General features: G+C 47.8%; 1 protein-coding gene across 2 annotated transcripts; it reads right to left on the reverse strand.

Moving 5' to 3' along the window:
* Positions 1-411: 411 nt before the first annotated feature.
* LOC142910757 (protein LSM14 homolog B-like) lies at positions 412-17,540 on the reverse strand. 2 transcript variants are annotated; one of them, XM_076060153.1, is made up of 8 exons: positions 16,600-17,540; positions 13,248-13,405; positions 11,538-11,745; positions 8,518-8,670; positions 7,648-7,800; positions 6,094-6,196; positions 4,661-4,898; positions 412-1,069 (listed from the first exon to the last, which is right to left on the reverse strand). In XM_076060153.1, the coding sequence occupies exons 1-7, from the start codon at positions 16,733-16,735 to the stop codon at positions 4,691-4,693; spliced, it is 1,119 nt and encodes a 372-aa protein (XP_075916268.1). In that variant the 5' UTR covers positions 16,736-17,540; the 3' UTR covers positions 412-1,069; positions 4,661-4,690. The 2 variants fall into 2 exon arrangements, with proteins under 2 accessions (XP_075916268.1, XP_075916269.1); XM_076060154.1 differs by having other exon boundaries at positions 16,615-17,538.
* Positions 17,541-22,805: the final 5,265 nt, after the last annotated feature.

Genomic DNA, 22,805 nt, shown 5'->3' on the forward strand with positions numbered 1-22,805 from the left:
TGTTTAGTGGGAGTGTGCGTACGTTCGTGTGGAGGGGTGCGAGGGGATGGTGGCGCCGGCGGAGTTGCTCCGTTGCTGTGGCACCACGGTATCTATGGAATCGATAGTCATATCTATTGACTATAGTATTATCAGCTGACTATAGCAGTGTCTGCTTACTCTATAACAGTATTTAATTACTCTAAAGTAGCATCTACTCTGCAGCAGTATCTACCGACTCAACAGTAGTATATACCGACTCTATTGCAGTTAACTTCTTACTCAGAGTACCGTGGTGAGGCCTAGTCTCGTGCAGAGCCCCCGGCCTCGCCTAGATTGCCCAGCCGGCCGAGGTGGCACCTTGGCAGGCTGGGGCTGGGCTGCCACATCACGCTGCATAACATACCAAGCACAGATTCAATTTTCAAAATCGGCCCTCAAGCTGGAACAGATGCCTCAATTTATTGAAATGCACTTTACTTTTTTCAAATACAGCAACCCCCCCCCCCCTCCCACCATCCCCGATCCTGTTAAAGCCATGCATTGTACTACATTACGGACAAAGTTTAGAGGAATCTAAAGCAATGCAGTAAAAATTCAACGAAGCAATGTTGTAAAGCTAACAGTTGGCCAACTTAATTATTTGCCGGCCATTTCACCACAGCGAATGCACCGATATAAATTCCGCAACATTTAATGCTGTCTTGTGAAATACAAACAAAACTCAATTAAATTGTCATGTCCATGCTCATTACAGCTTAAGACCGGTCGCACAAAATAACCAATTTTAGGAGACAATTAAAGCTTTAAAGTTAAGTCCGACTTTACAGAAATGTTTTACCACACCCATTAGACTAAAGTTTAAAACTATACTTACAATTATAAATGTGTAAAGTGTTCAACTAAACGAGGTGTGTATCTTATTTACACACCATAGACATTAAAAGAATCGCATATCAATTAACACAACCCACATACAGTCCTTGCACTACCCCTCTACGTAACGTTTCTTCAGACCCAACAAATTTTAACTTTTTAAATCAAGCAAACCCCCAATATATGTACACTCTGGGAGGAAGTTCTCTGCAACCTGCAACAACAAAAGCAAGCATTGCCGACATCAAGAAGCAAAACCAACAGATCATCGTCGACCCCACAAAGGGCTCCATTCTCATTTGGAGAATTTGGTTTGCGTGGTCCCGATTTAGGCCAAGATTTGGTGACAAGGTGCCTCTCTAAACCATCCAATTCCCTTCGTCAATCTCTAAAATTGGGCACGAGAGCGTTGCCAACCAACTCCATTTGAAAGAAACTACTCTACATTTGTATTTTACCAGGTAAGGCCCACGGAGCTATGCAGCGCTCTTTCCGGAGAGACATGGCCACTGTTCTGCCCCACGGCAGATATGGGGCTGTGTTTACACAGGAACTTCCTGATATGATGGTGTCGAGTTTGGTCACGTGACCTGGAAGTGACGCGTTAAGGGTCTCGAAGCGACGAGGCAAGGCAGGGGTGTCAGTCATTACAAAGAGTACAAAATGGAGGCACAATTAGCATCTCAGCGAAGACGGGAGCATCTGCTCATTGTGGGACTTTAAGAATCATTGTCTGCAAGTTAGTTTATCTCCATATATAAAAGGCAAAGTTGTGAATGTGTGCCTGTTCAAAATGTTTAGCATACTTCCCGACTTGCAACCAACTGGAAATTGGCCATGTGGGTACTTACCAGACTGTACACCACGCAAAAATGATAAAAAAATACACTTTTTTTTTAGGGGGGGAGCAGGGAGCTCAATAATGTATAGATTTTTTGCACGGCAAGTGAGCTGTGGCGTCAAATCTGTCACGTGACCCTCGCATGTGGAAGCGTAACGCATTGCAGTGTAGTGGTTAGCGTTGTTTGTGTGTGTATGTGTCTGTGTGTGTGTCTGTGTGTGTGTGTATCTGTGTGTATCTGTGTGTGTGTGTGTAAGCGTAACGCATTGTAGTGTAGTGGTTAGCGCTACGCTGCGCTACGAACCCGGCGACCCGAGTTCGATCCCCGCTCACGGCGCCCAAACGAGTAACTGCTTGGGTGTCAACAGCGCCACTGGGGAGATAAAGGCGGCAGGGCGTGCTGCTGGCCACCAAACCCCTTCGTGTTCTTATAATTACTGGGACTCCTGTTATGTTAGGATTGCCGTTATAATGCTGTAAATGCCTTTATAATGCTGTTAAATTGTTACGATAAATATGGAGGCCTGGTTAACAACGAAGCCTGCCACTTGCATTATTGTGAATAGTTGTTTGTAATTAGATAAGTCGAGCCAGACTTGTGCCCATGTAACTTTAATGCATTCTTGAGAGCAAGGATGAAGATGTATCTCGTCTACAGTTCAGTGTTATGTGCAGCAGCGCTGTACATTTGGGCTGCAGTATGGTGATTACACAAAGTGACCTTATTGAACATAGTAGCTTATTCTCTTGTTGTAGAGCTATTCAGTGCTAATGTAGGTGCCTGGTCCATCCAGGACCTATGATTGAGATTCATGTTGTCCAAGACAATGTTATGATGTTGCAGTGTTAATTAATTATATTGATATTGCAAGTATTAACAGATGCTCTATTTTGTGCTGTGTTTTCCCATGAGTTTTATGTCGTTCTATTCGTTAAATACGTTGGAGTCGGATGGTCACCCTGGCTCTGAAGGTTTACTACTCGGACAGTGATGCAACGCAGCGTAGTGAGGCCGAGACAGCCACCACAAATGGATAGCTCAACGAAGTGGCTTATCGTGTAGACATTTATAGCAGCAAAATACTCTAAAACGCATGCTTTTAAAAACGTGGGAGGGAAAAAAAAACAGAGGACCCGGAGAAAAATCCACATGACCACGGGGAGAACTTGCAAACTCCAAATATGCAGCAGGCGTCGGGGTTGGGATGGAACCCCAGACCTCCTGCTGCATACCAGGCAAAGTGAGTTAACATCTCCTAGCCACCGTGGCATCCAAATAGAATCGTCAAGAGGACATTCTGACACTTGAAGAAAACCTGTACCAATCTTGGCCATAACCATTCTTGTACCTCTTGATCTTCCAAACACGTGTAGAGGTGTTACGGGAGGGTGACACGCGGTTGTATAACGGTGGCCACAAACACGTCCGCTACGGTCACCACCCTGGGGGGCTGTGGGGGATGCTGTGATCACTCCCAGCCCCGCCCCTCAGTGAGAGACAGTATAAAAGGTGGGACCCGGGGAGCTGAGAGGCAGTCCAACTCAAGCAAGATGAAGAGCCAGTGAAGAACGAAGATTGACTAGCCAGACCCTGGAACTTCTTTGATTCGCTGACCTTCTGAGGGCCGGGCAAAGCAAGCCAGGGTGCGACACCGGAGCCGCGAGGGCCGATGTCCCTCTGAGGGCCGGACTCGTGTGGCTGGTGATCGGGACCTGCGCCGAAGCTGGGCCAGGTCAGATAGCCTCCCGGGAGAGGAACAGGATAGAGGGAACCAGGGAGCTAGCGTGGGCTAAAGCTCGGGGAACGTTTCCCTCTATAAAGTACGGGTGAAGAGGCCGTTACCTCTTCAAGTATAAGACTCGCAACTGTAACAGAAGTGTCTGTAATAAATACGTGTTGCCTCAAGTAAACAGTCTCCGACGTCAATAAGGCCACTACACATGTAGCCCTCCAGCAGGTCAGATCGTACAAAAGCATTAAATTTGGCATGCGATTGATCGATAAAAAAAATCTAGTCATGTTTAAGATTTTATATAAATGATGATTGAGAAGTTTTTCACGATATAATATGCAAATTATATTATGTGAGCAAATGCGGTAGTGTACCCATACTCTTTGGTTCTATTCGGTAAAGTCACTCCAGCGCTGTCCTCGAGACAGCCTGATCCCTTTACCGAGAAGATGGTTTCAAATTAAGCAACCATTGGAAAGATGTTCTAAATCGAACTAAACATTAAACTAATTTTCAATGGTACAGTATATTTTTCAAGTAGTGGTACCCCAAACTTTCGCAGCTCTTAAAAATTCCCCATTCACACCATCAATAGGTAAACTCCCCCCCCCCCCCCGCCAAACGGCATGTTCACCCGCACGTACACCATCTCTATGCTAAGTCGGCCAATCAAATGCTAATTTTTATGCTAATTCCTTTGTCAAGGCACCTTGTTTCCTCGCACACAGCTTAAAGGTCGCGGTCTGAGCGTGGCTGTGTTTCACTCCAGCGCTGTCCTCGAGACAGCCTGATCCCTTCACCCGATGAAGGCCGCTTGTGTTGTGGCCGAAACGTCGTGATTTTTGTTGTTTTATTTTTTACCTACGTGACTTTACCGAATAGAACCAAAGAGTATGGATCCTTGCAGTCACGAAAGCTTTAAATCTAGAAGTGTACCCATGGCTACAACCACGAGAAGGCGAGTAGAGTCAAGGACGTAATGAATGGGAAGAGGAATAGAAAGGGGTAGAGCAGAAAAATGGGATCAGAGACAATACCTTAAAAGGGTCTCTCTATCATCCTCCACGGAGCAGGGTATTTTCACAGGGGGGGGGGGTTTGGGGGCAGAGGGTAAGGGATTCAGCAGGGATGGCCACACAAGTCACGTGACTTCCTCAGGGAGGCACGAGCAGATTCTCGATATTTTTGTTTTGCAGCTTAACGGGAGTGCAGGAGCGGGAGCTGCCCTTACCTGCACGTGCTCCTCCTCATCATCATCTGTCTAGGCCTGCACCTTGGCCGGCAGAGGAGACCGCACCCCTGCTTTGGGCATGCCCGGCCGCCCGTCCCCACCCCACAGGGTCCGGCGGTTGAGCCAGGACGCGTGGCCCCAACTGTGCCAGAAGCGGCGATTGCGCGCGGCCGGGAGGTTCTCCCCGAACGTCTGCATGTTCAAGCGCTGCTCCTCCGCCAACGTCACGCGGCAGTTCCTTACAAGATGGAAGGAAGGGGGTGGCGGGGGTTGTGAGCACAGCTGGTGCATCTTGCCAGTCATCTCAGTCTATCCATGGCCACCTGGGGTCTGTCCCATGACCTCCTGTCAGCGAGCCTTCGACATTCCACGTGTACCTTCACCGAGCAGTGAATGGCGCGTGTTGGTATTGGAGGTGGAGGGAGGAGATAAAGATGCAGTGCTACAACTTCTTGCTCGTGCCACTACTACTGGCAGAAGGGCCACAGTAAGTCACTCATTTTCATTTTGGCAAATATCGCAGTTTTTACACCGGCACACGAAAAATGCCTGCCACTTGTAAAACACGTCACGGGATTCTTTGAATGTTCCCTGCCAAGCAGCAGGCGTACATCCCGGTTAATGCGCCCGCAGTATTATAAATCAGAGCAGCCACTAGATTTGCACTGCGAATAGTTTTGTTGTTACGCGACAACGACTCTGTCTGACGCTCCGAGCAGTGGCTCACCCCACACCATGTTGAAGAGTGGCCTGTGGATGACGATAGATCACGGTACTACAGAATTGCTCGAGTGAACGCTAAACCCTACATTAGAGGTTCCCTGCACGGTTCCACACCATCCTGCGTTTTAGAGAAATGTTCGCCTCGTGCCCAGTCAAATAATTACACGGTTCTTCCTCTTATTTTCGAGCTAGGATTTTTTCCCGAATCAAGCGCAACACCGCAATTCACGCGGCGTGCATTTTCTGCGCAGAGTAATTAAAGTTAACGTCACACATTTGCAACGCCCCAAAGTTTCCAGATATTCAGGAGGCGTAGTCAACCGCATACGAGTGAGAAGGCAGCCAGCAACGGCACCAACAATTGCCCGAGATCTGTCATCCTATATTAGGATGGTTAGGCCAACTCCATTTGTGAGTTTTTATTACACGAGGGACGAAACCAAAGAAAACCCACACGTGCAAAGGTGGGAGAGTGAATGGGGGGGGAACAGCAACCCCATCTCCGTACAGATGGAGATGAATCAACATGCTGTACTGCTACCTCCTGGCAAGTCGGTGCACATGGCAGAAGATTGTGAACCACCAACCCGTTGCCTCCTCCAGGCGCTGTATATAAAGGTGTGCCGCCACCACTGCCCGTCCGAGACCATCAACCCCGCGATGAGCAAGGAGACCCAATTAAAAATCACAAGTGGCAGAAATGCCATTACCTGCCGCCATCTTTGGAAATGTTGTCAAAGAAGCATCTTGTTTTGTCGTAGAAGCATTTGTCAGGAAACACGGCAGAGCTCCTGCTGGGACCCCTCTGCATGTCTGCAGCACAAAGGGAGACGTCAATGTCAGAAACTAATTAAGGGATGGCCTGGACAATTAAAGACAAAGATCCCCACCCCGTTTCGCTTCAGACTATCGGGGCAAGTGCTCTTAGTGAGTGGCACCCCGAGGCCGGCACGGCACACGAAGGCATGGGTGGGCCTAGCACCATGCCCGGCCACCTTCGTCTCCCTCATGGCGATGGCTGAGGTGAGCCACTAGAGGGGGGCGACGGTACAGATTTGTTGAACCAAACTTTTCAACAGAAACCGCCGTGGCAGCAGTGGCAACAGGCCACCGTGATGGACGCTCGTGGAGATTGCTCCTCGTGAACAAAAATTGTCAAAAGTGCATCATGGTCCTAAAGGGACCAACATTTAGCACAGGGGATTCTCCAAAAATGTTTACCATTTGTTAAAATACAACCATTTACCAATGCGAGTCAGGGCTAAAACAATAAGACCATAAACTTTGCATTATATTTCAGGCCCATCAAGCTATATGGCTCTTTTTCAGAAGAGACCTGGCCACAAATGATAGCTCAACGAAGTGGCTTATTACATGAAAATTTCTGGCAGGTAAACTCCAATAAGTGCACGTTGATTCTAAAATGTGGAGGGAAAAACCGGATGACTCAGAGAAAACAGGTTTTTTTGGGTTAGATCGTGATCCAACCCAAAAAAAAATCTATCATGGATGATATTGGTCGCAAAAGCCTACATGTTCAACCGACCCAGAGAAAAATCCACACTACCACGGGGAGAGAGACGCATGCAAACTCCAAATATACAATGGTCAGGGTTTTGGTGAAACCCACGAGGCAAGGTAGCCCCCCCCCCACAGCCGCCTAATAATTTGTTGGCACAAGAGAGGCGGTGTAAGACAAATCCACTGTTGCACTGCACATCCATGCTTTACATTATCCAAGCTCCACTCTTTCTGCAACCCACACCTGACCAGAGTGATGCGAGGCCCTCACCCACAAGTGCAGTGACAGCCAAGCTTACTAAAGGCTGTCACATGCGGAGAGTTTCTCAAGTTATCATTCCTCACGATTACTCTAACTCGTATGAAAAAAAGGGCCTAATATAAATGTCCACATAAGCTACTTCATTGAGCTATCATTTGTGCCCAGGTCGCTTCTGAAAAAGCGAATAGCTCAGTGATCTTTACCTGGTAAGACAAGATTAGTTGATTTTTATTTTTTCAAGCGATTTGTTCACTTGACCTATAGACTGTGCACTCCCATTGTGTTTTTGTATTGTATGTTGTTACATTCTGACCCGCCCCTACTGAACATCTGTGGACAAAAAAACCTTTGTAGCGCATCGAAATCCCCCAGTGGACAAATAAATATTCTGATTCTAAAAGGAGACCTCCCACAGGAGTGGTGGTGGTGGTGTGAAACCGGGTCCCTCAAAGTGCTCCTTTTAAAAAAAAAGGTCCACCACCTTCTCCTTGCTTGGCCTTGTTGTTCTGGAACTCCTTGTCCAGCTCCTCGCGGTCCAGCTGCGCGTTGCTGCTCTCAAAGTCAAACTCCGCCTGAAACTCATCGCCCAGGTTCAGGGCCTGTGCCTTCTGGGGGCGCCCATGGCGGCTCGAGCCTGCGGGGAGAGAAAAATAAACGGCAGCTCGGTTTGTGATCCACCAACGCCGCGGTGGTGGCGGTGGTGAGATGTTAACTACCTAGCCTGGTACGCAAGAGCTCGTGGGTTCTATCCCGACCCCCTGCTGTATACTTGGAAGTTTGCATGTTCTCCCCAAATGTGAAACATTTCCTGCAAACTTTCTCCATTGGAATAATGCATCAATGAGTACACCCTGCTGCAAAGAAAAAAACACTTTTGCTGTACCCTCATGGACAAATGTGAGTCTCTTACTTTCGACCCAGGTTTCCTGGGTAAATATTCACGACCATAAAAAAATAGCGCACCGGCTGCCCGGTATTCAGGTCGGCACCAGCGGCCAAGAATCTGTTATTCTCTCCGCCCTCTGCAAATGTTCAAAAGGCCATTGCCAAAGTCCAGGCTAATGCACCGCGTCGCCTTTGAGGCAACGTCAGTGATAAAAGCGGCAAGGGGTTTTTTGCCTTCCCACTGCGATTTACAAAGCCCCACGACGAATGCGTCCACAAAAGCTGTGCACGGCGAGCCTTCAATACGCAAACGCATTAATTAGTCTCCGTCGGTACGAGACGCCGACTGTAAATTGGGACACGTTGCTTCAAAACGAACTTACAAATTTGATGAAAAGATGAATGACGGCATGGGGGGGTGGCGGGTGGGGAGGGCGAACACCACCCACACCACCCGTAGCCGTACCTGCAATCTGCTTCACGGGGGCCCTCCGCCACCGCCGCCGCCGCCGGGGCGCCGTCTGCACCCCCCGCTCCACCGTGCCGCTCTTCCTCGCCGGCTGCTGCGGCGTGGCGTTGACGCGCGCAGCGGCCGCGCCGGCCGTGGGCGCTGCCGCACCTGTGGGCGATGGGCACAGCCGGCGCGCACCCACCGGTCGTCTCGGTTCGTCAGCCCGTCGGGGGGGGGCCACGTGGGACCCTCCCGGTGCCTCCCGGCAACGACCGGCGACACTTCATCTGGCACGGGCGCCGTGGTGACGTCACCGTCACTTAGTGGCGAAAGGCGGCTGTTGGTATTATGGGGCGGGGGGGGGCGTTCTACAACAGCTGTGTGGGCAAGACACAAGTGCCATAGCCCTCCATCACCCATCGTGGTGTCAGTGTCATCATCATAATTACCACCACCACCCCTCCCCCCCTATCGTTCCTCACGACTGCAGGTCACACGTTTGTGTTGTCACCAGGCAGAGGGGCTCACCGCACACAAATCCCAGCGTATCCGAGCGTGCCATTTTTACGTCGCTTCGAGCGAGGCCGTCAAAACCGCACAGATCACTCAGCGGCCAAGCGCAGCGTTTGCCGACCACCCCGTTTGCGTCTCCAACATTTTCGAAAAGGAAACTCCGCTTTCATTTGCTCTTGATGCAACCAATTGCCATAGCCACGTAGGTAAAAAATAAAATAACAAAAATCACGACGTTTCGGCCACAACACAAGCGGCCTTCCTCAGGTGAAGGGACGAGACTGTCTGGAAGACAGCGCTGTCCTCCAGACAGTCTCGTCCCTTCACCTGAGGAAGGCCGCTTGTGTTGTGGCCGAAACGTCGTGATTTTTGTTATTTTATTTTTTACCTACGTGACTTTACCCAATAGAACCAAAGAGTATGGATCCTAGCAGTCACGAAAGCTTTAAATCTAGAATTGCCATAGCACCACCATTCATATATTTTGTCAAAAATGATGATTTCGCACGGGTTTAAAATATAAAAATATTAGCACACGTTTGTCGTTAGGGGCGTTTGCGCGCAACTTTTATGGGTCGGGCAGCATTACATTGGGGGGGTGTTAACATTAATAAACGAGACGGTGGAACGAGGGTCACCGGGGCTCTTGTCCACAAGCCACGACAGACTTCACGACTCGTCCTCCCACCTGCAGAGGGAGGCCTCGGCTGCACCAACACGGGCGGCACGAGGATTCACGACGCTTCCGTTAAAGTCGGTGGCTTTTGTAACCTTTGCCGCAGCCTTGCAACCCCTTTGGTTCCCAATCGTTCACAAACAACGTGCAACGTCAACAGACGTAAGGGGTTTGATGAAACAAAGCGGTTGCACTCGGCCCGCGCGCCCGCGCCCAATCTGTATTTCGATGATATACCTTCGAAAGAAATCCCCAGAAAGGGGATCTTGCAACCCCCAAGGGGTGCGTGCACCCCTGGGTTAAGAACCACTGGGCGAGACGATCGTGGGGTAACACAGTAATATCAATTTCCAACTCACACCCCTTTCACGTCGTCGCTTTATTATGAACACCGCTAACACAATTTACGTCGGTGACAGCATCGATCCTTTCTCGTATCCCCATCGCCTCTTGCTTCACCTACCCTGTAAACTACCCTGTGGTGTCGCGCGCATGACGACATGTACTGTGCTTTCGATAACAAAATACATTATTGATGTACGGTATTTTGGGAAAAAATTGCTTAAATTTACGTCGCACATTTCAGGAACGCATCACCAATGTAAATTGGGGTACTGCTCTACAATGCCCAATGTTCTGCTACACCATCTGCCACCCAATAAATCAAATTTGTCACCTGGAGCACCACACCAATTTATGTGGTTTCGGCAAACCAGAATGTTGAAAAAAACCCAAAAAAACAATCATATTTCCGTACGACGTCTCATTGGACATTACAAAATCGGGCATCAGGTGTTTGGTAAAAGATGCAGGTGGAGATCCGATCAGAAATCCTCTCTTCTCTCAATACCCAGCCAGTGAACAGGGTGGCCACAACCTCAGCACCACGATAGCACCTCGTTGAGATCAATATAGCAAGTTGCCTCTGGCAACCTCGTTTCTCACAAAACCACAGATTTTAAAAAAGAAAGTCTTCGTTCATCATCGCCATGGAGAAATGCATCGTGCAGGACCTTGAAGCCGCAATTAAATTTTGTTGGTGCAAATCTTAATTGGGTTAAGTTGTGGAAGAGGGGTAATTTTAAAAGTTTTTATTTTTTATCAGGCAAGACACCGAGCTATATTTGCACTTTTTCAGAAGCCACTTTACCACAAATGATCATTGAATAAAGCGGCTTTCTTGATAAACGCCGTTATTGCAAACAACAAAACCCATTTAGCACCACATTTGTATTATCTCGTGGTAGAAGAGTGGCTCTCGCACAACTACGAACCCAACGACGCAAAAAATAACTCGATTTTCAGCCACATCACGAGCGAATTATATCCAAATCGGTGGCTGGCTCCCCACCTTCCCATTCACCACAACCGCACAAGTGAAGCGTGGCAGGTGAAATAACCACCCCACCCCGCATGACAAGACAGCGCGGCCTTCGCCGAGCAGTTCATTGACAGGGCACCAAATAATAACGCTTTAAATGACGGGTTATTTTGAAAAGGCGACAATTTAAAATACAATCACTGGGTATCACCATCAAGCGCAAAGTAAAAACAAAAATGCTCGTCCGCATGCACTACGCATTATCATCATCATCGAGCTGTTATACACAGAGCCTTTTATTTTCCTGCATGCGCTTACAGAAATAATTCCATGAAGATAGCTGCAACTCAACTGCGTTCAATTAAGATCGCATTGAAATCACGCAGTTGCCTCTAAACGAGCAAAAGGCGAAAACGACCCGAGGCAAGGCCACTGGGCAACGGAAACCACGTGGCATTAAGAGGGCAAAGGTGCAGCCCTGCAGTGCCGATGTTTACCGCACACCGCACCCCCCCCCTCCCGTACCCGCAGCTCCTCCGTACGCAGGCTGCACGAAGGGACGGTGCCCGACCGCTGTGGCCCAGGCGTCGTGCCGCGCGTGGCCCGGGTGGCCGCCCGTGGCACCGCGGGGGGGTCCGGTCGGCGTGCCCGGCGCGGAGTGGCAGCTCGCCGCCGCTCCGATACCGCGCGCGTGGCAGCGAGCAGCGGCCCCCCCCGGGGTGCCCGGCGAGGACTGGACGGGGGGTGAGGGTGGGTTAGGCAGCGATTAGAACAAATCACGACGGACGACGTACGCATGTCAAACTTCTTATGCACCTTCTTGGTTCTTTCGGTAAAGTCACCACCACGTAGAAGGGAAACAATAAAATAATAAAAATATAAAACTTTAAAATTCTCACGACGTTTCGACTGCAACACAAGCAATCATCATCAGGTGTAAAAACCACAGCAAGACATTTTTTTTTAAAAAGTGGCGGGTTTTTTTTTTACGTTAGCACCACGGAGAGCGATTTGGCAGTTATTCAGATGGACGAGTCCATCTATGTTCGGAAAAGAGGAGGGGGGAGACGAAAATAATGGATGCGGTCTGAAAGCCACCGTAAGCGTGAACAATCAATTAAGACCCGAAATGGTTTATCAAATCCTTCCAATGATTGCTAAGCCAGAATTCCTTCCTCTCGGTTGAAATTGTCTCTGTGTTTGTATATGTGGATAGCCTCATGAACGAATCTCTCATGGTAGCCAGATGGCTTACAGAGAACCTCTGGTCTTAGGAGGGATAATTGCGATGTCATCACCCGAGAGCCAACCAGGTGCCAAGGGTTGCGCAATTCAGCCACTGGCACGCTGGCACCCGGGCTCGGATCTTGGTAGCCTCCTCCATCTCCTCCTCCTCAACCTGTAAAAACCCTCCACAGCTACCACTGTTAGCTAACTATTGTAACTCTCAAATGCAACTTTCATCAAGCCCCCCGAGTGTGAAGTGCAGTCTCCAACCTCGTATTCTCCACCATCTCTGGCTTCCTCGATTCCAGTGCCGTGAAGGGAAAATTTGCCCGAAATGCAGCCGATCAGCGTTGACTTTTTTTTCCACATTTTGTCAACATGTTGCCAAAGATGTCCCTTAAAGGCTTAAAGGACGTTCGGGGCAAGTGCAGTGCGAGCAACTACGAGGCCGGCAAAGCACACGGAGGAGGTGGGGAAGCCAGCACCACGCCCGACCGCCTTCTCCCAAGTGGCGATGTTTATACATCGCATCAGGTGCTCATTGGATAGACCTCAGGAAAAGCCCGGGACCGTTTCAGATAATTGTCACCTGGCGTTGGCCGTAAGTGGGAATCAAACCCCGGTGGGTCGTAGGCGGGTTTGTGGTGCAGCGCATCAACCACTGTGCCACCGCTCCCCTAAACCATGGCAAGATGTTAACTACCTCGCCTGGAATACAACAGGTCGTGGGGTTTGATCCAGACCCCCGACGCCTGCATATTTTTGGAGTTTGCAACGTCCTCCCCCGTGGTCACGTGGATTTCTCTGGGTCATCCAGTTTCTACCTCCACGTTTTAGAACCGACGTGCATTTGGAGCATTTGGCTGCTGGAAATGTCCACGCGATAAGCCGCTTCGTTGAGCAAATCATTTGTGGCCAGGTCGCTTCTGAAAAGAGAGTTAAGTAGCTCGGTGGGCCTTACATGGTACAATAAATAGTTGAATGGTAAAGAGCGCCTGCACCTCTCACCTGCACCATGGCCACGTCGTGGTGCAGAGCGGACAGCATGTACTCGCACGGGGTCAAGTCCTTGATCTCGCTGACGCGAAAGACGATGTATTCGAAGACCTCCTCGCGAGGGGCAATGGGACGGTCGGCGGGGCGCCCCTCCGTCCCGCGCAAGCGCACTGCGCACACACAAAGACGCCCGCCGCCGGTACAGACCTCCACGTACCCGTTTGGTCAAGCGTTGTTACGGTCGAGAGCACCTATGCAGGTCGGAGCAGGTGCGTGGTTGTGGGTTTTGGGCGCCACTGTGGTGAGAAGTTAACTACCTCGCCTGGTATATATCGAAGGTCATGCGTTTCATCCCAACCCTGACAACACCTGCTGTATATTTGGAGTCAGCGAGGTTTTCTCTTCCCATGGGTCGAGTGGATTTCCCCCCCCCCCTCCTCCAGGTCCTTCGATAAGCCACTTCGTTGCGTTACCTACCATTTGTGGGGAGGTCGCTTCTGAAAGAGCAGTATAGTAAGTGGGCCTTACCCGCAACCTAAACAATTGTTTAAAATAGTTTCTAGCTGGTTCAGCTACCTTCATCCTCCCCAGTGCTGATTTAATCATCTTTTTTACTAACACACCGCACCAGGTAACTTCACTTGAAGGCAGTCTACCTACACGAAAACCAGAATGAGTTGGGATACAAGGCCACCACCGACGACGTTGTCTGTAGCCAGGAATCAAATCTAGCTCGCGGGGTTCCGAGCTGCACACATTTCTCAACTCTGCAAGCCAAAAATTGAGATTCATTTATTTCCTGCCAGAAGCTGTATTAAATATTCTTGTTTCTTTCGGTAAAGTCACGTAGAACGGAAATAATAAAAATAAAACATAATAAAATAAAAATGAAATTTATTTTATTTTTATTTAAATAAAATATAAATGAAATTTATTTTATATGTATTTTATTATGTCTTAGCTGTATTAAAACCAACCAATAGCCCGTCATCCATAAGCCATATGCCTGCAGGTATTGAATGTTTATGGGTATCAACATCACAAATCCCTATCATCACCGTCGCAAAGAAGTTCTCCATTGTGCCAATTTAATCCAGACAGGTGCCGTTGGCCCAGATCTGTGAACGAAGGCAAAAATGAATCTGGAACATTTCCAAATTAACTGTTTTGGGGCCTCTTCTTTGGTTCTTTCGGTAAAGTCACCACGTAGAATGAGAATAAAATAATAAATTGATAAAATAAAATAACACAATAATATTCTCACGACGTTTCGGCCACAACACAAGCGGCCTTCATCAGGTGAAGGGGTCGAGACTGTCTGGTAGGACAGCGCTGGAGTGTTTTGGGGCCGTCCAGAAATGACGTCACGCACCTGGGGGGGGGGTCAGACATTTGTGACGACGTGTGACGACTGGGGGGGGGGGGGGGGGAGTTTGATAAATGTGATGTCACATCAAAATGCGCAACTTTAAATATAGACAACACGTTCCACTTAATTAGACTTTTTAATGTTTTCTCCTACAAGATCAGAGTGCAGCGGCACATTAAATACGCACTACAATGACAACAATAGTTTAAAGCGATTTGAAGTGTGTTTTATTTTGGCGGGGGGGAGGGGGCAGAGCTTTGTGACGTCATATTTGAGGGCGGGGGGGGGGGTCAAAAAAATCGTTCAGAATCGCGTGACGTCATTTATGGACGGCCCCTTAAGCGGCACCCTGCCGGGCTTTTTGGCCGGGGTCACGCGCCGTCTATGACCAGCCGCATCTTATTGCCCTGTGACTACCGACCCGGCTTCAACACTTGATTTTTGCACGCAGCGTTTTAATACGTTGTTTTTGTGTGGAATTATTTGCTGGTTTATTCCAGAATGTTTCTGTTACGCGTCGTCGCTTTAAGATGTTCTGTGTTCAAATTTTGTTTGTTGCGGTTGCACCCCGACTTAAGATGCTCGCATGGCTCACAGGACTATACCTAATAAATGAAACTTGAACACGCGCACGCACCGAAACCACAAACTTGTTCAGGTCAACGGGGTTAATCGCGCGTTCGTGTTGGCATAGCTGTCAACCCCTTATCAGTGCCCCTAGATTGTTACAGATCGATTCAAACCCTTATTGGTCACCCCCTGCCCTTATAAATATCAACGTTTAGACAACGAGGTCCCGTCGCAAGGGAGAAACGCAAACAGACGGACGAAACAATGTGTGCCCGTATTGAAACGGCTGTGCACCCAATAACCTTCGTTGAAAAATACTTGAAACCACTGCGACCCAGAATCAGCAAGAACCTCAGAACATTCGTGATTAAGCGGGTGACGAGTTGAAGAACTTTGCCCCAGCACAGCTAGAGGCGCCGGCCATAAATGACGTCGCGCGATTTTGGACGATTTTTGCCACCCCCCCCCCCCCCCAAAAAATATATAAAACACGCTTCAAATCTCTTTAAACTATTATCATTGTAGTGCGTATTTAATGTGGCGCTGCACTCCGATGTTGAAGGTGAAAACATTTATTAACAAGTCTATTTGATTAAGTAGAACGTTTCGATTTAAAGCTTTCGTGACTGCAGGGATTCATCTTATTGGCTCTTTCGGTAAAGTCACGTAGAATGGAAATAAAATAATAAAAATAAAACATAATAAAATAACATTTTATTTTATTAAAAAATAATAATAAAACATTATACAATTTTCTTAACAATAAAATGTTATTGCTTTATTTTTATTATTTTATTTCCATTCTATGTGACTTTACCGAAAGAACCAAGAAGATAAGTAGAACGTGTTCTCTATATTTAAAGTTGCGAATTTTCATGTGACGTCACATTTCTCAACTCCCCACCGCCCCTCGTCACACATCGTCACAAATGTCTGACCCCCACGTGACGCATCAATGGCTGTCATTTTAAACATTTCTGGGCAATTCCCACTGAGATTAAGGACTCTCTTACAAATCCAGGTTAATTGAAAACACAAAAGTACATACAGCAATCCAATACAATCATGATTTAATTTAGTTGTTTTCATTTTTTTTAACCTACGTGACGTTACCGAAAAAAAACAAAGACTATCTTGTCGTTTGAGCATCTTAACACCTCCTGTTTGATTGCCCTGAAAAGGGTCAAACCCCTCCTTAAAACCCCCCCCACACATTGACCCCACGACACCCACACCAATCTGTCCAGAAGGCGACAACGTCGCCGACACGTTCACCTCCTCCTGGCAAACTTTCCCCAGCCCCAAGGCCTCCTCCTGCTGCTGCTGCCCGAGCGAGTCGCCTGTTAGGACGACTCAAGCGGCTTCATTAAACCCCTAACCCGCAGCTTCGGGGTGTCCACAGTCGCCCCGTGAACCACCCCTCACCCCCCAGTGCGTAACCTTTCGCCAAGACGACGGTGGAGTCGTCCGTGTTGATGTCACAGAGGATGCCCTCGTAGCGGATGCCCGCCATGGAGAGCAAGCTCATCCTGACGCCCATGCAGGCCGCCCAAGTGGCCATGGTCGCCGGCTCTGGCTACGGGCGACGAGAGGGGCTGGTGGGGCCGCCTTGGTGGGGCCGGGCAGGAGGAGGGGGGGGAGGGGGGAACTTGGCCCGGATCGTGAGACGACGACGATGGTGATGATGGTGGTGGTGTTGATGGTGTTGATGTTGATGGTGGTGGTGTTGATGGTGGTGGTGTTGATGGTGGTGGTGTTGATGGTGGTGGTGTTGATGATGATGGTGGTGTTGTTGATGGTGGTGGTGTTGATGATGTTGGTGGTGTTGATGATGATGGTCTTGTTGATGGTGGTGGTGTTGATGGTGGTGGTGGTGTTGTTGATGTTGGTGGTGTTGATGATGGTGTTGTTGATGGTGGTGTTGATGGTGGTGGTGTTGATGGTGGTGGTGGTGTTGATGGTGGTGTTGATGATGATGGTGTTGATGATGATGGTGGTGTTAATGATGATGTTGATGATGGTGGTGTTGTTGATGATGGTGTTGATGATGGTGGTGTTGATGATGATGATGGTGTTGATGATGGTGATGTTGATGATGGTGATGTTGATGATGGTGGTGGTGTTGATGATGATGGTGGTGTTGATGATGGTGGTGTTTATGATGATGATGGTGTTGTTGTTGATGGTGATGTTGATGGTGTTGATGATGATGGTGATGATGATGGTGGTGTTGTTGATGATGATGGTGTTAATGATGGTGGTGTTTATGATGATGATGATGGTGTTGATGATGATGGTGGTGATGATGATGATGGCAACAACCCACCGCGTGGCCCCCACGTGTTCACGGACACGCCACTGGCACTGCAATGCACTCTGGGTAGCGCCAAGTGGGCGGGATTGTGGGGGGAGGGGGATTTGTTTCTCTTCCGCTCAACGTCGTGGGTTTTTTGCTTTGCGTTTCATTTTAGTTATTTTTAATTTAATTTTTATTTTCTATCTACGTGACTTTACCGAAAGAACCAGGAATGTGAACTGCATGAAATATAAAGCGGGTCACGTGCACGCCTCTCGACCAATCGAAATACGCGGCGTTTTTTTAAACCAAGGGGCGTTTCCCCACCCCGCCCCGCCCCCTTGCACCCCCACCCCGCCCCATTACACCACGCCCCCTTACACGCCGCTCCGCCTCCTTCCACCCCGCCCCTTGCACCCACTCCACCCCGCCCCCCTCCACTCGCCCCGCCCTCTTCCACTCCGCCCCGCCTCCTTCCACCACGCCCCCTTCAAACCCCGCCCCTCCTCCACCCGCGTCTCTCCGTGACGGTTTGAAGGCCCAGTTCAGTTTTCAGTTTATTTTAGCCCTGTGAGCGATTCGGCTCTTGAATCGGGTGCAACCACAACAAACAAAACAAACAAAAAAAACAAAAACACGAACAAGAAAAACATCTTAAAGTGACTATGTGACTCTGCAAACAGAAAATCCATGAAAAAAACAGCAAAATATTCCTGAAAAAAGTAGCCGTACACCAACGCTGTGTGCAAAAAATCCCAGTGGGATGCAAGTCAAACAACAACCACAAAAACTTAGATTAAGGCCATCAGTTTAACTCCGTACTACAACAAAACAAACATGTCCAAACCTAAAAACGTTTTCCAAATCACCAAAAAATAAAGCCATAATTGCAGCGTAACAGTGATCACAGGGACTGTGACCGAATTTTTACAATTAACTACATAAATAACATGTAACACCAAATCCTAGAGCCATAGTTGGCTGCATGAGTTACTCCACAACAACAGAAGCATCGGTCTGCGTATCAAATTACTCAATGTACCTTTAAGATCAGCACGCTAAATCAAAATACAGATAATACTTTGCAGCGTCATCCGGAGCGAAACATTTTATTTTATGTTACGCCAATGAATAGCAGTGGCAGATAGGGGTGTACAACTCCTCGAGAGCAGTTTTGAGAGAAGATCTCATTGGTAGCGATTCAAGTTGCAGTTTATTGGCAATAGCATTCCAGACTCTGGGGGCATCAATAGCAAAGGCCCTTCCTACGGCAATAGGGAATGTGAAGCTGGTAAATGAGCGAAGACCTGAGGTCAAATTTGTTATTTGAAATAGAGTGGAGATCCAGCAGGTAGTCTGTGGATTTTTTGGTAAGTACATCGTGAATAAATAAGATCTGGTGCACAAGCCGTCGAACATTAAGAGACGTTAAGTTTGACCCAATGTAGAGATCACAGTGGTGAGTCCTATATGTGCAGTTCAATGTAAATTTTAAGGCCGAGTGATAGATGGAATCAAGCTTCTTCAGTACAGTACTTGGGGCTGATTTATACACGATGTCACAGTAGTCAAGTAGAGGCAGTATGGTAGCTTTTATCAATTCCAAACGGAACATTGGGGGGAAGCAGTGCTTGTGTCGATACAGAAAACCAATTTTTATTTTTGTCTTTTTACCAATATAATCAATGTGATCTTCAAAATGCAGTTTTGAATCCAGGATGACCCCAAGATACTTATAGATCTTGACTTGCTCTATTTTATAATTATTTAAGGAATGTAATTGGGGAAACATGACTTCCTGCTTTAGTCCTGGTGAGAAGCATAGCACCTTGGTTTTGTAGGTATTCAGGACTAGTTTAAGAGCAACTAGCTGATGTTGTAGTTTGTTGAAATCACCCTGTAGCTTAGCAATCACGTCATCCGGAGAGCGGCCAGCAGTAATCAGTATTGTGTCATCTGCAAAAAGATTTACCCTGGAATGATCCAGGTCAGTGCCCAAGTCATTGACATAAAGAGAGAAGAAAAGGGGGCTGAGGATGGAACCCTGTGGAACCCCTTTTGTTATCTTAACACTGTTTGACCTCCAACCATCTGTGAATACAGTTTGGGTGCGAGAAAAGAGGTAATTTTGTAACCATTTTACTGTGTTTTCGGAAAAACCGAGGCAACTTAATTTACTAAGCAGGGTGTTGTGGTCTACTGTATCAAAAGCTTTGGACAGGTCTAGAAAAAGACAGGTACAGTACTGCTTATTATCAAGGCTACTGTAAATGTGATTCAGAGAGTCTAATGCAGCAGATGTGGTGCTGTATTTTTTTCTGAACCCAGATTGTTTTAGATGTAGTAGATTGTTGGTGGACAGGAAACTGCTAATTTGGTAGGTCAATAATTTTTCAAAAATTTTCATCAACGGGGACAAAATTGAGATAGGTCAGTAGTTATTTGGATCATCTTTAGGGCCCCCTTTGTGAAGTGGACGGACATAGGAATGTTTCCATTCTAGAGGAACTGATGCTTCTTTGATGGACAGGTTGAAAATATGGGCTATAGGTTTGTATATTAGGTGACCAACAGTTAGTAGAGCAAAGACGGGAGTACTATCTGCTCCGGAAGAGGAAGACCCTTTGAGGTAAGACAGTTGTTTCAGAACATTACTTTCGTGGATTGTCTGGAAACTAAATTCGTTTAATGTTTGGACAGGGGTGTAGGAATTTGCATGAGCAGAGGTGACTCCCAATACATTATAAAAAAAGATTACCAGCTTCAGAAAAATGAAGGTTAAAATTGTCAACTATTTTTTGGGGATCTGAAAAATATTCCCCATTTCGGTTAAGCTCAACGGGCAGATTGTCTGTTTTGGATGCCTTTTCGATATATTTGTTTTCAAGAAAATCCTGGCATTTCCATGTGATTCCAGGAGAGTGGAGGAAAAGTAGGCATTTTTTGCATGCCGTATTTTTTTGACGCATCTATTCCTTAAAATCCTGTATTCTAGCCAGTCATTGACCAAATTACTTTTCTCAGCACATGCCCAAGCCTTGTCCCTAGTTTTCATTAGCTTTGTAATCAAATGATCAAACCATGGTGGGCGGTTGCATTTAGTTTTAAATCTAACCAACGGAGCATGTTTGTTAAGAATTTGGAGAAACGTGTACCTGAAAGTCTCCCAAGCCGTAATCAGGTTGGGGATATCACAGACCTTGTCAATATCCGAGTGAAGCACATTATTAGCAAATGCCTGAGTGCTGAAGTGATCATAGAGTGCTTCTCAACCAATTTAGGGGGGCTTTGGGTCTGGCTGATGATCTCACTCCAAAAATGAAGGAGTGATCACTAAGGTTATTACCCAGAACACCAGTCAGTGTGAAATTGTGAGGGGCATATGTCAATAGGACGTCAAGCAGAGTTGACTGTCCCGAATATTTTAGGTTGGGTCTTGTGGGGACATTTATTAATTGAAACAGATTAAATTCATCTGCAAAATGTGTGGCCACGGCCGGCGGGTTTAGCCAATTCCAATTTAGATCACCCACTAAAACTATTTCACCTTTAGGGAGGCGCCCAAAAAGCTCTCTCAGTGCAGACGCAGCTTCAACATCCTTCCCACTAGGCGGTCGATAGCAGCACACTACCAATATCTGTTGATTATTTGGGAGCGTTATTTTGAGAGCGAGACCTTCAAAGCAACATTTTTAAACAAGGAGTGAGCTAGTGAACAAGCTCCTCAGCCGCCACCATTTCAGTCTCCGACCGCCAGCGCTTCCTCTGCGTCTTCGTCATCAACAACTCCAAGTCCTTCGAGGACATCCACCAGTACAGGTGGGTCGGTGTGTGTGTGTGTCGGACTTAACGCATCCACAAGTACAGGTGGGTGTGTGTGTGTTGGACTAAGTGCATCCACAAGTACAGGTGTGTGTGTGTGTGTGTCGGACTTAGTGTATCCACCAGTACAGGTGGGTCGGTGTTTGAGTGTGTCGGACTTAGTGCATCCACAAGTACAGGTGTGTGTGTGTGTCGGACTTAGTGCATCCACAAGTACAGGTGTGTGTGTGTGTCGGACTTAGTGCATCCACAAGTACAGGTGTGTGTGTGTGTCGGACTTAGTGCATCCACAAGTACAGGTGTGTGTGTGTGTGTGTGTCGGACTTAGTGCATCCACAAGTACAGGTGTGTGTGTCGGACTTAGTGCATTCACAAGTACAGGTGGGTCGGTGTGTGTGTGTCGGACTTAGTGCATCCACCAGTACAGGTGTGTGTGTGTGTGTCGGACTTAGTGCATCCACAAGTACAGGTGTGTGTGTGTGTGTCAGACTTAGTGTATCCACAAGTACAGGTGGGTCGGTGTGTGTGTGTGTCGGACTTAGTGCATCCACCAGTACAGGGGGGTCGGTGTGTGTGTGTGTCGGACTTAGTGCATCCACAAGTACAGGTGTGTGTCGGACTTACTGCATCCACCAGTACAGGTGTGTGTGTGTCGGACTTAGCATCCACAAGTACAGGTGGGTCGGTGTGTGAGTGTGTCGGACTTAGTGCATCCACAAGTACAGGTGGGTGTGTGTGTGTCGGACTTAGTGCATCCACAAGTACAGGTGTGTGTGTGTGTGTCGGACTTAGTGCATCCACAAGTACAGGTGTGTGTGTGTGTCAGACTTAGTGTATCCACAAGTACAGGTGGGTCGGTGTGTGTGTCAGACTTAGTGCATCCACAAGTACAGGTGTGTGTGTGTGTCGGACTTAGTGTATCCACAAGTACAGGTGGATCGGTGTGTGTGTGTGTCGGACTTAGTGCATCCACCAGTACAGGGGGGTCGGTGTGTGTGTGTGTGTCGGACTTAGTGCATCCACAAGTACAGGTGTGTGTGTGTGTCGGACTTAGTGCATCCACAAGTACAGGTGTGTGTGTGTGTCGGACTTAGTGCATCCACAAGTACAGGTGGGTCGGTGTGTGTGTGTGTTGGACTTAGTGCATCCACCAGTACAGGTGTGTGTGTGTGTGTGTCGGACTTAGTGCAACCACAAGTACAGGTGTGTGTGTGTGTGTCGGCTTAGTGCATCCACAAATACACGTGGGTGTGTGTGTGTCGGCGGTGGGTGGCTTACTGCAGCTACCATATCATGTGTCTTCTGCTGGAAGAAATAAAGCCTCCAGTTAAATTTTTGACTTGTTACACTGGTCTACAGCCAAAATGCTTTCGAGAAATAAACATGTAGTCCAACTTTACTAATTCTGTGTCACTGAGCTGTCCACTTGACACTGATGTTCCGGTGTGTCTGTTCCACCTGAAGAAGGAGACTTGTGTTGCCTCCGAAACGTCGTGATTTAATTGTTTTCTTT

Source organism: Petromyzon marinus, unplaced genomic scaffold (assembly GCF_048934315.1).
Source record: "Petromyzon marinus isolate PM22_M1 ecotype Great Lakes invasive population unplaced genomic scaffold, UKy_Petmar_22M1.pri1.0 PM_G_Scaffold_153, whole genome shotgun sequence".
Lineage (NCBI taxonomy): Eukaryota > Metazoa > Chordata > Hyperoartia > Petromyzontiformes > Petromyzontidae > Petromyzon > Petromyzon marinus.

Excerpts from the sequence above, each read along its gene's own strand:
- LOC142910757 (XM_076060153.1), bottom strand. The coding sequence starts at position 16,735 with ATGGCCACTTGGGCGGCCTGCATGGGCGTCAGGATGAGCTTGCTCTCC. Across the intron at positions 7,801-8,517 it reads CCCCGTGAAGCAGATTGCAG|GCTCGAGCCGCCATGGGCGC; the intron begins GTACGGCTACGG and ends CTCTCCCCGCAG. Across the intron at positions 6,197-7,647 it reads CAAGGCCAAGCAAGGAGAAG|ACATGCAGAGGGGTCCCAGC; the intron begins GTGGTGGACCTT and ends TTTGTGCTGCAG.